General features: G+C 40.9%; 1 protein-coding gene and 1 long non-coding RNA gene across 2 annotated transcripts; one reads left to right on the forward strand and one right to left on the reverse strand.

Annotated features, from left to right (window-relative positions):
- Nucleotides 1-1119: 1119 nt before the first annotated feature.
- Nucleotides 1120-2214, reverse strand: LOC144370593 (uncharacterized). Its single transcript, XR_013430507.1, has 2 exons — nt 1701-2214; nt 1120-1434 (listed from the first exon to the last, which is right to left on the reverse strand). It is a non-coding gene; the product is annotated as an uncharacterized LOC144370593 (long non-coding RNA).
- Nucleotides 2215-7593: 5379 nt separating this feature from the next.
- Slc25a4 (solute carrier family 25 member 4) lies at nt 7594-12180 on the forward strand. Its single transcript, XM_005329217.5, has 4 exons — nt 7594-7843; nt 9158-9644; nt 10161-10301; nt 11721-12180. Exons 1-4 carry the CDS (start codon nt 7733-7735, stop codon nt 11876-11878), a joined length of 897 nt encoding a protein of 298 aa, XP_005329274.1. The 5' UTR covers nt 7594-7732; the 3' UTR covers nt 11879-12180.
- The last annotated feature ends 2162 nt before the right edge of the window (nt 12181-14342 follow it).

A 14342-nucleotide genomic window follows, 5' to 3' on the forward strand; every position in this document is an offset into this window, starting at 1 on the left:
TGAGAGTCTCACAATGTTGTGCAGACTGGCCTTGAACTTTCGATCCTCCTGCCTTTGTCTCTCAAGTCCCTGGGATTACAGGTATGCACCACCATGCCAAGCTTCAACTTGGACTTTTTTTAAAAGGGAAAATACAATATAATGGTCTTCAGAAGTCATGCCTAAAGCATACAGAATGGAATAGAAAAAAAGAAACCAGACCTATACTAAAGGGAAGCAGATGTTGCTCTATTAATTTAGGGGAAAGCACTGCTACCAATAAAAAGGGTGAAAACTTAATGAGAAAAAATTTAACAGCTAATATCTTTCATGTTTTTCAAAACCTTGAAACATATAAAGGAGAATTTGACAGACCTCTGAGGAGCAATTAATTAACCCACTATTAAAATGTCTATGATTTTATATGGCAGACACAGATAATAGAAAATCATGTTTCTGCTAATGTAATTACTCTTAGTTTATATGATAAAATTCTGTATATTTCATATAGCTACCTACACACAAAAAATTGCACTGACTCCTGGGTGTTCCATCATTAGAAGAATTTGAGGATCATTGCTTTAGAAGTTGAAATACAGAATTGGGCACTGTGGCACATGTCTGTAATCCCAGCTACTAGGGATGCAACTTAGTGAGACCCTGTCTCAAAATAAGACTGGAGATATAGCTTATTGGTAAAGAGGCCATGGGTTCAATTCCCATGGGTGGTGTGTGTGTGTGTGTGTGTGTGTGTGTGTGTGTGTGTGTGTGTTTTGAAGTATAGTATTTCTCTATTCATTCAGGGAACATTTATTGAATAACTATTGTTTAATGTTTCATGAGTTTATACATTAAAATAGCCACTCATGGCTCCTATTCATTTAATGTAGCCATTTAATAAAAATGTGTAGGTTAGAGTTTCATAGAGCTTTATAGGGAAAACTGCCCTTTATGGCAGTTCCCTCTCCCATTGTCTCTCTCTCTTTTCTCTCTCTGCTCTTTTATTTAAATCTGAATCTCCTCCTTAAAGAAACGTGCTTGATGGAATGAGGATCAGTGTAGAGTTTCTAAAATTCTGATGTCTTTAGTATGAGTTGCCTTTTTCAAATAGGCAAACGTGACAGCAAGAACAAATATGGGTTGGCAAACTCAACAGTGCAAGACAACTTAATTTTTACTAAAGGACTCATTCTACCAAGTGATAGGAACAATTTGCATCTCCTTTTCTCTCTTGTTCTTTTCTGCGAATGACTTCTAAATTCAGCGGTTTCTGCAGGGCTAAAGGATGGGAAAGGGAGAGGCATTTGGTCTGGCTCTCCATCTGCCCACGCTGACATCAACTGCCAAGTCCTTTTCCCTCTGGTCCTCAGTCATGGCTCCATAAATGTCACTTCTGACACGTTCCTCACTTCCAGCCAGGTCTGACTTGCTGACTTTGGTGTCACTCTGCAGCTCCTGAAAACACACAGGGTCAGGAAGAACTTAATGGGTTATGTCAGGTCCCTTCCACCAGCAGGCTAAGCTCCGTGTGCTGGGCTTTGTTCTTCTGCTCTTTTATCATCACTGGACTAGCTGTGGGGCTGCTTCTGCCCTGGGTACTAAGACACCACCCAGCAATTTCTTTCCTAGCATCTTGTGACTTCCGTGGACTGGGGCACAATATAGAGCCCTTGTTTCTCAGGGATCCAGGCTAGCATCTAGTTCTTTGTTTTCCCTCTCACCTTCTTCCTTTCTCCCCTGGTTTGGGAAAACTTCATGTAATCTTTGAAAGGATGGGAGGGCAGAAAGTCTTTCCTTCCCTTTGGTATTCTGCTCAATCGACTATGGATACTTGAATTTTTCTCTTCCTTTGGAAATTACAATGCCAAGAACAGTCTCTCTTTTCTTAGCTTTTTGAGTGTTCTCTTTTTTCTTGTGGCAATGACACAGATTGTCTAGTTGATTGTTTGAGGAAAGTGTCCTGGGGGCAAAAGAAAGCATACAAAAATATGAAAAAACCTTACACATATTGTTCTTTGATAGTACAGACAGTAAAAATTATTTAATGCTGGTTTTAATAACAGGCTTGAAGTGTTTTTAAAAAATGATTGATAGGGAGTTGGGGTTGTAGCTCATTGGTAGAGCGATTGCCTAGCATGCATAAAGCACTGGGTTTGATTCTCAGTACCATATATAAATAAAATAAAGGTCCATCAACAACTTAAAATTTTTAAAACATATCATTGGTAGGGGGTATGAAACATTAAACACTAGGGAATGTACATTTTCAAAATGTACTTAGAAAATCAATTAATTTGACTCCAGTGAGTGATGACTTCATTCATAGAGGTTGATTGTCAATGAAACCAGAAGATGTCAACAAGGAAGGTAGATCATTACAGTGGGAAGCCATTATAAATTTAATTATACCATAAAATACTAAATATGCATTTTGGAGTCTCAGATAAAGTAAGGGGATGCTAAGACTGGGGGTGGGAGAAGGGAAGTTCTGAGTCTGTCTTGAGGAAGTACAGGATCTGCCTGTGTTGGTGAGAGTCAGCTGCACATCGGAGCATGCTCCAGTAGCCCCAGGGCCTCCAGCAACCACAGAGCCAGACTGACTCAGTTTCTCCAAGAAGCATAGGGCCTTCTGGGAGAGTACCTTTAACTGTCTTTTCTATGAATCAGTGAATTCCCAGCCCTCCCCTACACTTGAACTCCTTTAATAAGACCCAGAATTCTCCTAACAAAACTTTTTATTTCATAAACATTTATAAAACGTTAAAATACAAGTTCTAACCAAGGTAGCACATTAAGGGTCATTCATCCAGAAATACAAGCAGGACCTCTAGGGAGACCCTTCCCATTGGAATGGCAGTGCCTCTATTCCTTGCAGGTATGCTTCTTCACAGTGGCACCTCACTCTTTGAGCTCTGTATCTCCAGGCCACTAGAATGTTTGGGGTCTAAGCAGGTATTCCTTGATGCTCTTAGAGAGATGGAAAGGGGAAAAAATGAATGAATGACTTGGGTATAAATGGTTTAGATCATCTTAATTCTTATGGGAAAGAGTAGGAGGGAAATGGATACTCCAAAATGGAGGGAATTAATTGACCATGAAAGAGTAAAAAAGTTCTAGAATAAATAACTAGGTTATAAAAGAAAAGACAAATGTTGTGATTTCTTACTTTTGCTTTGCATTAGCTAACTGCTAGTGGTTGGAGCATTTTGCATGAATATTCATGATTTCAGAAGAGTGTGTGTGTGTGTGTGTGTGTGTGAGAGAGAGAGAGAGAGAGAGAGAGAGAGAGAGAGAGAGAGAGAGAAGGAGGGAGGGAGAGAGAGATTATAAAGAGTGTATTCATTGAGCTATTGTTCTAATTCATTAATCTCACCTGGGCAAGAATTGTGGGGAAATACTCATTTGTTTTGTTCTGTCCTTTCAGAGCAGTAGGTCAAGGTGAAGGTGTCTACTAAGTACCTTTGATTGACATTCAGCAATTCCCATGTAGTCTTTTTTTTTTTTTTTTTTTTTAGTATCTTTATCTTACATTTATGTGGTGCTGAGGTGCTAAGGATCAAACCCAATGCCTAATGCATGCTAGGCGAGCACTCTACCACTAAGCCACAACCCCAGCCCCGCCATGTAGTCTTATACAATCAAAGCATAAAATTTTGATACTCTTTGCTTAATACTGAAATTTGCCATGTAGTGTGTTCTAATTCTTATCAGTTTTAGATGCATATCTGCACATGGGTATTATTACATCATTACCATCATCAGCAAATCCTTCTATTTTCTTATGAGTTTTACTCATTAACAGCTCCCATTCTATATTCCCAATTTGGTAAAAGAGACTGCTTGTGTAAAAGTTTTCCCTGAAAATCCAAGAAATGAGCTCACTATACGGTTCTTATTTTGAGGGAGCCCCAGTCCTCTGGCCTCCAGGATGCCATGTCACATTGGAAAGCAGAGTTTTTTTCCCCTTATCTTTTAGCTGCCTTGCTCATTCTCATGCTGGCAGAAAGTCACTGAGCACTGGGCTGGCGGGAACACATGTTCTGCAGAGCACCATTCTCTCCCGGGCCTGTGTAAATGATACTTACATCTTGTGATCACAGGCAGCTCATGCTCCTGAGGGCATCTGAGGTCTTTTTTCTGAGAAAGTCTACAGAGGGAGAGGACAGTGCATGGGATTCTTTGGAAAACCTTCTGTCAATAATTCCATCTATAGCTTCCCCTATGTAATAGGAGAATTGCAGAACAGCCAAGGAGAAATAAAATATCTCCTACTCAGAAAATATCAGATATCATGATGGATAAAATTAGGCATAATAAAGATGATAATACTTTCTGAATGAATGAATATATTAAGTTAATATTTAATTTAAACATCATAAAAAATCTTGTCATGCTTGTTTAATACTTGAACAACTTCACAGTAAAAATAAATCCAGATACATAAGCAGACAAAACTTTCTATTTTTTAAAGTATTTGTAGACTCACATATCTTTTTTCTTTTTTTGTAAAGAACTGTGATCAAGAACGTGTGTCATAGTATGGAGATTTTATAAATTAAAGCTATTAATAGAACTTAATTTGTGGCAAATTAGAATTAGTAAAATAAGACAAATAATAGAAGGAATGTCTACTTAGGATTTAGTTCAGACTGGTACGGAGAAAGAATTGCATCAATATCTCCTTACTATCTATAATGTAGTTTTAGACTTTTAAAAAATAACTGAAAAGTATTTTTCTTCCCAAAGCAGAAGAAAATAGACTAATATACCTAGAAAGGCAAATAACCAATATATCTCTAAGAAAGATATATTTACATCAAAACATAAAGATCTGTTCATATTTAAATAAATAACACTGATTGGGCTGGGGATGTGGCTCAAGCGGTAGCGCACTCGCTGGCATGTGCAAGGCGCTGGGTTCGAACCTCAGCACCACATAAAAATAAAATAAAGATGTTGTGTCCACCGAAAACTAAAAAATAAATATTAAAAATTCTAATAAATAATTAAATAAATAACACTGATAAACCAATATGATACAACAAATGTCAAAAGGAGAACAACAAAATGAAAAATACTGAACACATATTTACTGCCCCAAATATATAAAGAACTGTTGTTAATATAGATAAGCACTACTTTCACTCTCTAGCAGTGGTCAATAAAGATTAAAAGTTTACACAAAATTTAACTCCTCTCAAATTAAATTGGATCATATAGAATAGGTACAATTTTATAGTGATGCAGATTAGAATTCATAAAATGGAATAAGTAACAAAAAGATGCTTTAAAAAAAAAGTAAGCCAGTGTTGGAGAAACCAGAGCCCATCTTCATATTTCTTTTCTTTTTTTTTTAATACTGGAGCATGAACCTGAGGGGAGCTTTGCCACTGAGCTACATCCCCAGTCCTTTTTATTTTTTACTTTGAGACAGGTTCTCCCTAAATTGCTGAAGGTCCTGCTGAATTGCCAAGGATGGTCTCAAACTTGAGATCCTCCTGTTTCAGCCTCCCAAGTTGCTGAGATTAAAGGATTTTACCATTGTAACAGGCATGGTGGGTCCATATTTTTGAAGGGCAATTTGCTAATATGTAGAAGGAGCTACAACACTTTAAAAAAATCTTTATCTTATCCATTCCATTTTGCAAACATATAAGAAGAAAAAACCTTGAAGGAGAAGTTGAAATTTGTGCAAAAGTGATTTTAGCATTATTTTTCACAATAAAAAATAAGAAACATCTGGAAAGCACAACCAAAAGTAAAATGTTCAATTTTTTGAGAGAGAGAGAGAGAGAGAGAGAGAGAGAGAGAGAGAGAGAGAGAGAGAGAGAGAGAATTTTTTTTAGTTTTCGATGGACACAAAATCTTTGTATGTGGTGCTGAGGATCGAACCCGGGCCGCACACATGCCAAGTGAGCGCGCTACCGCTTGAGCCACATCCCCAGCCCCCAATGTCAATATTAACAGGATGGAATGTAGAGCACTATTATAACAAAAAATGACTAACATGTGGATTATGTTGATTCATGAAAATCTGCTTACAAAGCTGTGATAAAGAAAGCTGAACTGTTAGGACCTAGGAGATGAGCCATGTTTTACTTTGTTGAATCCACAGGGCCAAACTTAATTGCTGGTACACAATCAATGCTCAATAAGTATTTGTTAAGTGGATTTATAAGGGCCTTTTCTGCTTGTCTATCTTTCTGTCTGCTCTGAACTCTGGCAATTTTGCAATAGTACCTCACCTTCACGAGGCTCACCTTGATTTCCAAACCCTCGCTTGCCCTGACCTTGCATGAAAGCATACCCTCCATGGTCCTGGCACCCAACTGTTGACCTCTGCTCTACTGAAGTCTTTAGGCCCAGAGTGACACACAGCTGCAGCTCAATAAACACCTAACATCATGTCTGCATGTATCAGCAAGAGTAACAAATATTTGTGAAAAAAAAAGAATAAACTGTCAAATGTACAAGATAACATTAGTAAACATGTGGAAAAGAACTGAGTAATGAGTTTAGAGATAAAAATTAATTATAATCTTTTCAGGAGGAGGAATCGCAGTATTTGAACATCTGAGGGGTTATTTGAGCTGCATTAAGGAAGAAAAACAAAAGCAAGCAAACAAAAAAGGTAAGGAAAACCAAAGCCTTCATCAACATACTTTAAAAAAATTAATTGTAAACCATTTTCTGGGACTAGATAGATCTCTTCAACCATGGCTACTTTATACAAGGAGGTTAATACAGCCAAGGATTCGACCTTCTCTTAAAAGATTGACAGTTCTGACCCTCAAGAAGGCGCCAGCTAATTGAGAATATCCTGCTCAGAATATGGGCTGAGATTCCATTGAGAACTGGTGTACACAATAAACCCTTTATGGACTTACAAACACAGAGTCAGTCTCCCCCCCCCCCCTCTCTCTCTCTCACACACACACACACACTTTGCTAAAACAAGCATTCACAGAGTCGCCCTGTCATCCGGTCTTTCCTACCCGGCTGAATGCGGGGCACTTAAATATTTGGTCACAGAATGAATGATTGAACGACTGAATGAAAAGATCTCAGACCCAGTGGATTGCCAGATTATATGAAGCAATCACGGCATCAAGTGACTTAGTATTTATTTGGGAAAATTGTAATTTATTTGCCAGAGCGCACAGCTCTGATGAGGCCCAAATCCAGGCATTGAGTCTGGTGAGGGCGGCCTTTGCAAAGCAGAAAATAAGCTGAAATCTCTTGGCCCGCAGCGCGTCCCATGGAGCCCCGAGGTGAAAGAAAGCCCTGCTGGAGGCTGCGGGTCCCGTGTCTGTACCCAGGTCGGCCCCAGGCTAAGCCCTCTTGTGCTATAAATATAGCTGCCCACATGCTGCAGTGACATGGTGTTCCCGTTGCTAGCTGGGACAGATAACATGAATTTGCCCTTTAAATGTCCCAACCTGAAGGTACAGCCCCCGGCCCAATCCTGCCTCCCGGAAGCGTCTTCGCCCCCAATGCCCTCTGCATAGGAGGGGGACAAGTAGGGGGGTGTCCAAGCACCTGCTCAGCCAATGCGCAATGCGCGCGCTGGTCCAGGGCCCTCCTCTTCTCGCGAGAGACCGGGCGGGGGATATAAGGAGGGCTGCGGGAAAAGCGACCGGCCCCTTCGCATCGCGCAGGGACGGAGACGGGGTGGCGGTGCCTGGCGCGGGCGTAGGCGAGAGCGCGAGCGCGAGCGCGACTCCTTGCAGATTGGGTGCGTCCGACTGTCATCATGAGTGATCAGGCACTCAGCTTCCTAAAAGACTTCTTGGCAGGTGGCGTCGCCGCTGCCGTCTCCAAGACCGCGGTGGCCCCCATCGAGAGGGTCAAACTGCTGCTGCAGGTAAGGACGGCGAGCTGGCGCGGGCGCGGGCGCAGCGAACCAGGGGCGGTACGGGCAGGGTGACGGGATGCGGCGCGAGCCGTTGCGACGTGGGGACGCGGGGACGCGAGCACCGCAGAAAATCAGTGCTAGGCCACGGGCCCGGCCTACGCGAAGAGGAAGGTGCCCTCTGCGTAGAGACAGGTCCGGCGTCAGTAGCAGATTCCTGGTGTCGGGTGGCGCCCAAGGTTCGGGTGTCTATATATGGAAACCCACCCGGAGCCGGTTTGCAGCGAGCCAGATTCTGCGCCTGGGGCAGTAGAGACACTCTGCTCAAGGTCTCTCAGACCAGCCTTACCTTTTGATTTTCGACATCCCTTGAACCCTTTTATCTGCATCCACCTTTTACAACAAAAACATCGAATTAATCATGATTACTCAAGAACTTAATGTCTCACGCACTGTGCTATCGACATATGATTTCATTCATCTTCAATCTTTGTAAGATAAAAAATTATCCCCCCCCCATTTTATAGACGAAGAAAAACAGGTTTTTAGAGATTAAGGAATGATTTTCAGAATAAATTCAGAGCACTTTATCCCCGAATTTTTATCTCCCCTACCTGGTTATTGAATGGCTTATAATCTTCGAACCATCTAACCTGTTTTTCTCCATCTGCCCAAAAGGCAAGGGCTTCTCAGTGGGGAATAGTCCAATCTGGGAATCAAAATAAGCAACAACAAAAACCCCGACCTACCACAGCAACAAACCCCCTAATAATTGATTACTTGCATAATGTGCTTGAAAATTTTCAGCTTCTATTTCCTAGTGGGTTTATTCTCCTTCCTGTGAGAGTACTACTCAGATCCTTGTCTCCAGGGAGACCACTGTGGCATTGAAAAATTGTCACCTTCTGCTCACTGTGTCCATGAAGTCTGGAGCCCTTTGTGGGCAGGGATCTTTATTCATTTCTATTTCCCAATAAACCTTGAGGGAAAATGTAATAAATATCTTTGCACAATTAAATCACCTTTTTAGTTTGGGAGTGAACTTTTCCCTCAAATGTTCTGAATAAGTGAAGCAAAATTGAATTTTTTTTCCCTTGGCTTCTTATCCAAGTAACTAACATATTCATCAATGTTTCCCTCATATTTGATTTCCTGATATTTTTTCAAAAGGAAATTGGAATTCTCTCATGCATGCCTCTTGAGGGGGGAAGGAATGGGAAAAAAAGGAGGGGGTTGTCAAGAAAGTGCAAAACTGTCTTTTTCTTCTGTCCTTCCCTTCCCTCTATCTTGCCTGTCCTCTGTCACCCACCCCCATCCTCCCCCCAGGTCCAGCATGCCAGCCAACAGATCAGTGCTGAGAAACAGTACAAAGGGATCATTGATTGCGTGGTGAGAATCCCCAAGGAGCAGGGCTTTCTCTCATTCTGGAGGGGTAACCTGGCCAACGTCATCCGTTACTTCCCCACCCAAGCCCTCAACTTCGCGTTCAAGGACAAGTACAAGCAGATCTTCCTGGGGGGTGTCGATCGGCATAAGCAGTTCTGGCGCTATTTTGCTGGTAACCTGGCTTCTGGTGGGGCAGCTGGGGCCACCTCCCTCTGCTTTGTCTACCCGCTGGACTTTGCTAGAACCAGGTTGGCTGCTGATGTTGGCAAGGGTGCCCACCAGCGTGAGTTCAGTGGCCTGGGCAACTGCCTTACCAAGATCTTCAAGTCTGATGGCCTGAAGGGTCTCTATCAAGGCTTCAATGTCTCTGTCCAGGGCATCATTATCTACAGAGCTGCCTACTTCGGAGTCTATGATACTGCCAAGGGTGAGAGAAGGGTATCAGGGAAGGAGGGTGTGCGGAAAGGAAACTTGGGGACCTATAACTCACAAAGGGCTTTATATGTATGGATCCTGTTCTTTTCTAGTGTCTGAGTTAAACTGGTGCTTCTGCATGGGGAGATTGTATGGTTTGGATGAATTAATAGCTAAAGGATTCTCTATATCCTCTACTGGAGTAAACTCTGGCTTGAGTTATTCAGAGACTTAGCCAAGTCGTCTAACTCCCTTCTGACACAGTTGTATCAGTTACTCAGTTTAACCTCAACATGCAGAACTTTTAACTTCATCATGAAGAACTCTAGCTTCCCAGGATCTTTAAAGGGCAACAACCAACTTCTGTTGGCTTCCCCCTTGTATGTGAGATATCTTCACAAAGGGTAGGTTCTTCCAGAACTCCTGGAGTTGGGGGTGCAATAGCCTGTCTTCCCCTACAACTGGTGTTTTGCTGAATTGCAGAGAGGAATCCATTCATGGTGATTTGGCTTCTTGACTCTGCCCATAGGGATGTTGCCTGATCCTAAGAACGTGCACATTATTGTGAGCTGGATGATTGCCCAGACTGTGACAGCAGTCGCTGGGCTGGTGTCCTACCCCTTTGACACTGTTCGTCGTAGGATGATGATGCAATCTGGCCGGAAAGGGGGTAAGTATGAGCGCTACTGACCTGAATCTTCCTTGCTCTTTACCTGTGGAGGACACTCTTTGATGCTTCCTTTAATTCTCATTATTATAAATTAAATGGTAAAATTATTTGATAAGGACTTAGGGAAGAAAAACTATAATTAATTCCCCCTAACATTCTCAACTACTCCTTTAGGGAAAATAATTTTTTCTTTTTATTAAAGAGATGATAAGAACATAAAAATGAGACACTCAGAGAACTTAACCAGGTCTCTAGCATTATAAAAGAGACCTTATGCTCTCCTTCCTTAGAGCTTGTTGCAGAAACAAGGAAAAAGAAGTAATTGGTTAGTTGATTGAAAAGGAGATGGTTTCTTTATTTAGTTTTGTGTGGGCAGTTGAGGAATGGATACTGGGGTTGGAACCCAGAGGTACTCTACCACTGATCTACATCCCCAACCCTTTGTATATTTTGAGAACAGGGTCTTGGTAAGTTGCCCAGATAGACCTTAAACTTGTGATCTTAATGCCTTAGTCTTTCTTGTTGCTGGGATCACAGGCATGGTCCACCATACCTGGAAGTTATTATTTCAAGTATTAGTGGGAGAGAGAACATTTTAACTGAAGGAGAGGTGGTCTGAAACAATCTTGCTTTTTTTTTTTTTTTTTTGGTGTGGGGGATTGAATTCAGGAGCACTTAACCACTGAGCCATAACACCAATTCCTGCCCCTTTTTTTTCTTTTATATTTTATTTAGAGACAGGGTCTCATTGAATTTCTTAGGCCTTGCTAAGATGCTGAGGTTAGCCTTTTTCTTTTGAACTTGTGATCCTCCTGCCTCATCCTCCCAAGCTGCTGAGATTACAAGTGTGCATGCTACCACACCTGGCAAAGCAATCTTTTTTGTTGTTTGTTTTTGTGGTGCTGGGGATTGAACCCAGGAACTTGTGCATGTGAGGCAGGCACTCTACCAACTGAGCTATATTATCCCCAGCCCAGCAATCTGTTTTGATAGAAAAAGTTTTCACTTCTATAAAGTGTATGAAATTGTCATTTCTTAAAAAAATAGTAGTTTCATATGGTCCAACCTAATATTTATATCTTTTAATTTTAATTGTATAATTTTAGGCAGTATAATCTATTAGGTGCAGTTTTCTCTCCATAAAAAGGTAACTACACAGCATAATACTCCCATTCCACCCTGCTACCTTCTTGTTCAATAGTGTGTGAATTTTCCTGATTCTTCAGTGGCCTAGAGTTAGAGGAGTAGGAATGATAGGAAACCCAGTCTAGCAGTTATATAAGGAAGGAGAATGTCCCATAGGGCTGGGCTTCATGTTCAGGTGACCTCAGTTTTGTAAAACTGGGAATACTGCATGTCGAAATCCTGGCAGAGGAAGTCTCTTCCTTATGGAGCCCTTACCCTTGTTTGTCTCCACAGCTGATATTATGTACACGGGGACAATTGACTGCTGGAAGAAGATTGCCAAAGATGAAGGAGGCAAGGCTTTCTTCAAAGGTGCCTGGTCCAATGTATTGAGAGGCATGGGTGGTGCTTTTGTATTGGTATTGTATGATGAGATCAAAAAATATGTCTAATGCAATTAGAACTCAAGTTCACTGTGAGCCAGTGAACTTGATTCACAAGTTCACAGATCCATTATGTGGTTTAATAGACTATTTCTGGGGAAATAAAAAGATCTGGGATAACACCAGACTGAAAGGAATACCTCAGGAAAAAAATGCTTCACTGAGTGTTCATTAAACCACAAATGTATTTTGTATTTATTTTACATTTAAATTTCCACAGCAAATAGAAAATAACTTATCATACTTGTATGATTAACTGAACTGATAATGAATAACTGAATGTGAAACATCAATAAAGACCACTTAATGCATGTTCTCTAATTTATTGAACTCTTATTAACAAAAATAAGACCATACATGTGTATGTTCTGGTATGACTCACTTATCAGTGGCCAAGGCTCTCTGTGTCAGATATTAGGCTGACTATATATTATATGAGTTCCACAAGCACAGATAATGTTATGCACTATCTTTATCTTGCTTTAAGAGTTGCTGTAGGTTTAAATTGGCTTCCATAGGACCACCTTATTTTATGCACTTTCATGCAGGCTTTAGGAATTCTGAGATTTTGCTAAATAGCTTTGTATCGAAGTTTTAAGAATTTTGTTTGGAAGTGCATTTTAATCCCTTTAGAGAATTATGGTAACTAAAATTTAATGACAAGTAGACAGTACTCATTGAAAACAACTTGAGCTGATATAACCAAGTACCACACACTTGATGGCTTATAAACAAACTTATTTCTCACAATTTTGAAGGTCAGAAGCTTAAGATCAGTCTGCTTGGGTTCTGGTGAGGGCTTTCTTTTGACTTCTGCTATCTTCATGGAGGAAAGAAAGCAAGAGAGTTGATGGGTTCCCTTGTTTAAGGGCCCCAATTCCATTGATGAGTACTCTACCCTCTTGATCTAATCACCTCCCAAAGGCATCAGCTGCTAATACCATCACCTAGGGGTTTAGGATTTTCAACACATGAATGTAGTGGGGGATGGGCATTGCACAACTATTCAGTCCATAAAATCAGTTATCCATACCTGTTAGGCTCTGGGGAAGAGACAAAAGTCAGGAACCTGCCCTGAAAGAAGCTCAAGTGGGTAAAGAGTAGCATGATCTTGTTAAATAATGTAATGGTTGATACAATAAATATTGGTTGAGAATAGAATGGGACGTGTTAAATGGGGTGGAGAAGGAGAGGGGCCTTCAATAACTAGATTTAGGTACATGGGAATAAAAAGTATCTGATAGTGTTCTTTTTTTGTAACAGTTTATCAAGACTTAGAGGAAAAGTCTGTTTGGATTTGATTCTAGCATTTGTGAGCAAGAGAAAAACAAAATTTCAAGTGGGGAATGAAGTACTTTTGAACCAAGAAAAGACCAGTTAATACAACACTAGTTTGTGACTGATCTGAAGGAAATGAGTCCCTATGTCCTAGGCAGATTTTTGGGGGTGGGTGGGTAGGATTTAAGCCTCTCTACCTACTCACCCCTGTCTCCCAGTAGAAAATAGGCTTTCTTTTTCTTTTTTTCCCCCTGGTTGTTTTTTGTTTGGTTGGGTTTTTTTTTTGGTACCAAGGATTGAACTCAGGGACACTTGACCACTGAGTCACATTCCCAGCCCTTTTTTTGTATTTTATTTAGAGACAGGGCCTCGCTAAGTTGCTGAGGCTGTCTTTGAATTTGTGATCCTCCTGCTTCAGTCTCCTGAACCTCTGGAGTTACAGGCATGTGCCACACTGCTCCTGGCTTGCCTTGCTTTTAAAATCAGAGTAATTCATGTTTGGGTTTTACTGTATCCAAAGATAATCCTAATCTCATCTAGTAGATAACTAGATGGATGGAAAAAGCTAAAATGTAGGAATAAAAGAAGGTATCTCTCTCTCCAGTGTCCTCAAGTCCAGGCAACAAGTCTGTGTAGTTAGAGGTAGTTTGGTTGCAGTACTTTTCCCCTTAGGATGTTATGAATGATTCATATTCTGTTGATAGAGATAGTAGAGCAAGCTAGTGGGGCCAGTGCTTTGGTGAAGCGTATCCAAAAGTAGGGCCAGCTCTTTCAATATTTTTTTGGAGGGTGGGTACTGGGGATTGAAATCAGGGGCACTTAGCCACTGAGACACATCCCCAGTCCTAATTTGTATTTTATTTAGAGACAATGTCTCACTGAGCTGCTTAGCATCTTGCTTTTTTTTTTTTTTTTGCTGAGGTTGGCTTTAATTCACAATCCTTGTCTCAGCCTCCCAAGGCACTGGGATTACAGGCATGCACCATCATACCAGGCCCTTTCAGTATTTTTAAACCTAAGGTTTAAGGTGAAGGGAAGCTATGAAATGATTGGGAACTGACAGCAATGAATAAACTAGTGGTTTCTCAGTCAAACTGAGGACCAAATTGTTTTCTGATCTTTGACTCCTTTGGCATGTAACAGGGAGAAGAGGAATTGACAGGTATTAAATAGTGCCCATTATCTACACTACATA

The sequence above is a fragment of the Ictidomys tridecemlineatus genome, chromosome 14 (assembly GCF_052094955.1).
Source record: "Ictidomys tridecemlineatus isolate mIctTri1 chromosome 14, mIctTri1.hap1, whole genome shotgun sequence".
Classification (NCBI taxonomy): Eukaryota; Metazoa; Chordata; class Mammalia; order Rodentia; family Sciuridae; genus Ictidomys; species Ictidomys tridecemlineatus.

What these genes read in the sequence shown, in the direction of transcription:
- Slc25a4 (XM_005329217.5), top strand. Translation starts at nt 7,733, where the DNA reads ATGAGTGATCAGGCACTCAGCTTCCTAAAAGACTTCTTGGCAGGTGGC. An exon ending in GGGTCAAACTGCTGCTGCAG is followed by an intron (nt 7,844 to 9,157) that starts GTAAGGACGGCG and finishes TCCTCCCCCCAG; the next exon opens with GTCCAGCATGCCAGCCAACA. An exon ending in GCAATCTGGCCGGAAAGGGG is followed by an intron (nt 10,302 to 11,720) that starts GTAAGTATGAGC and finishes TTGTCTCCACAG; the next exon opens with CTGATATTATGTACACGGGG.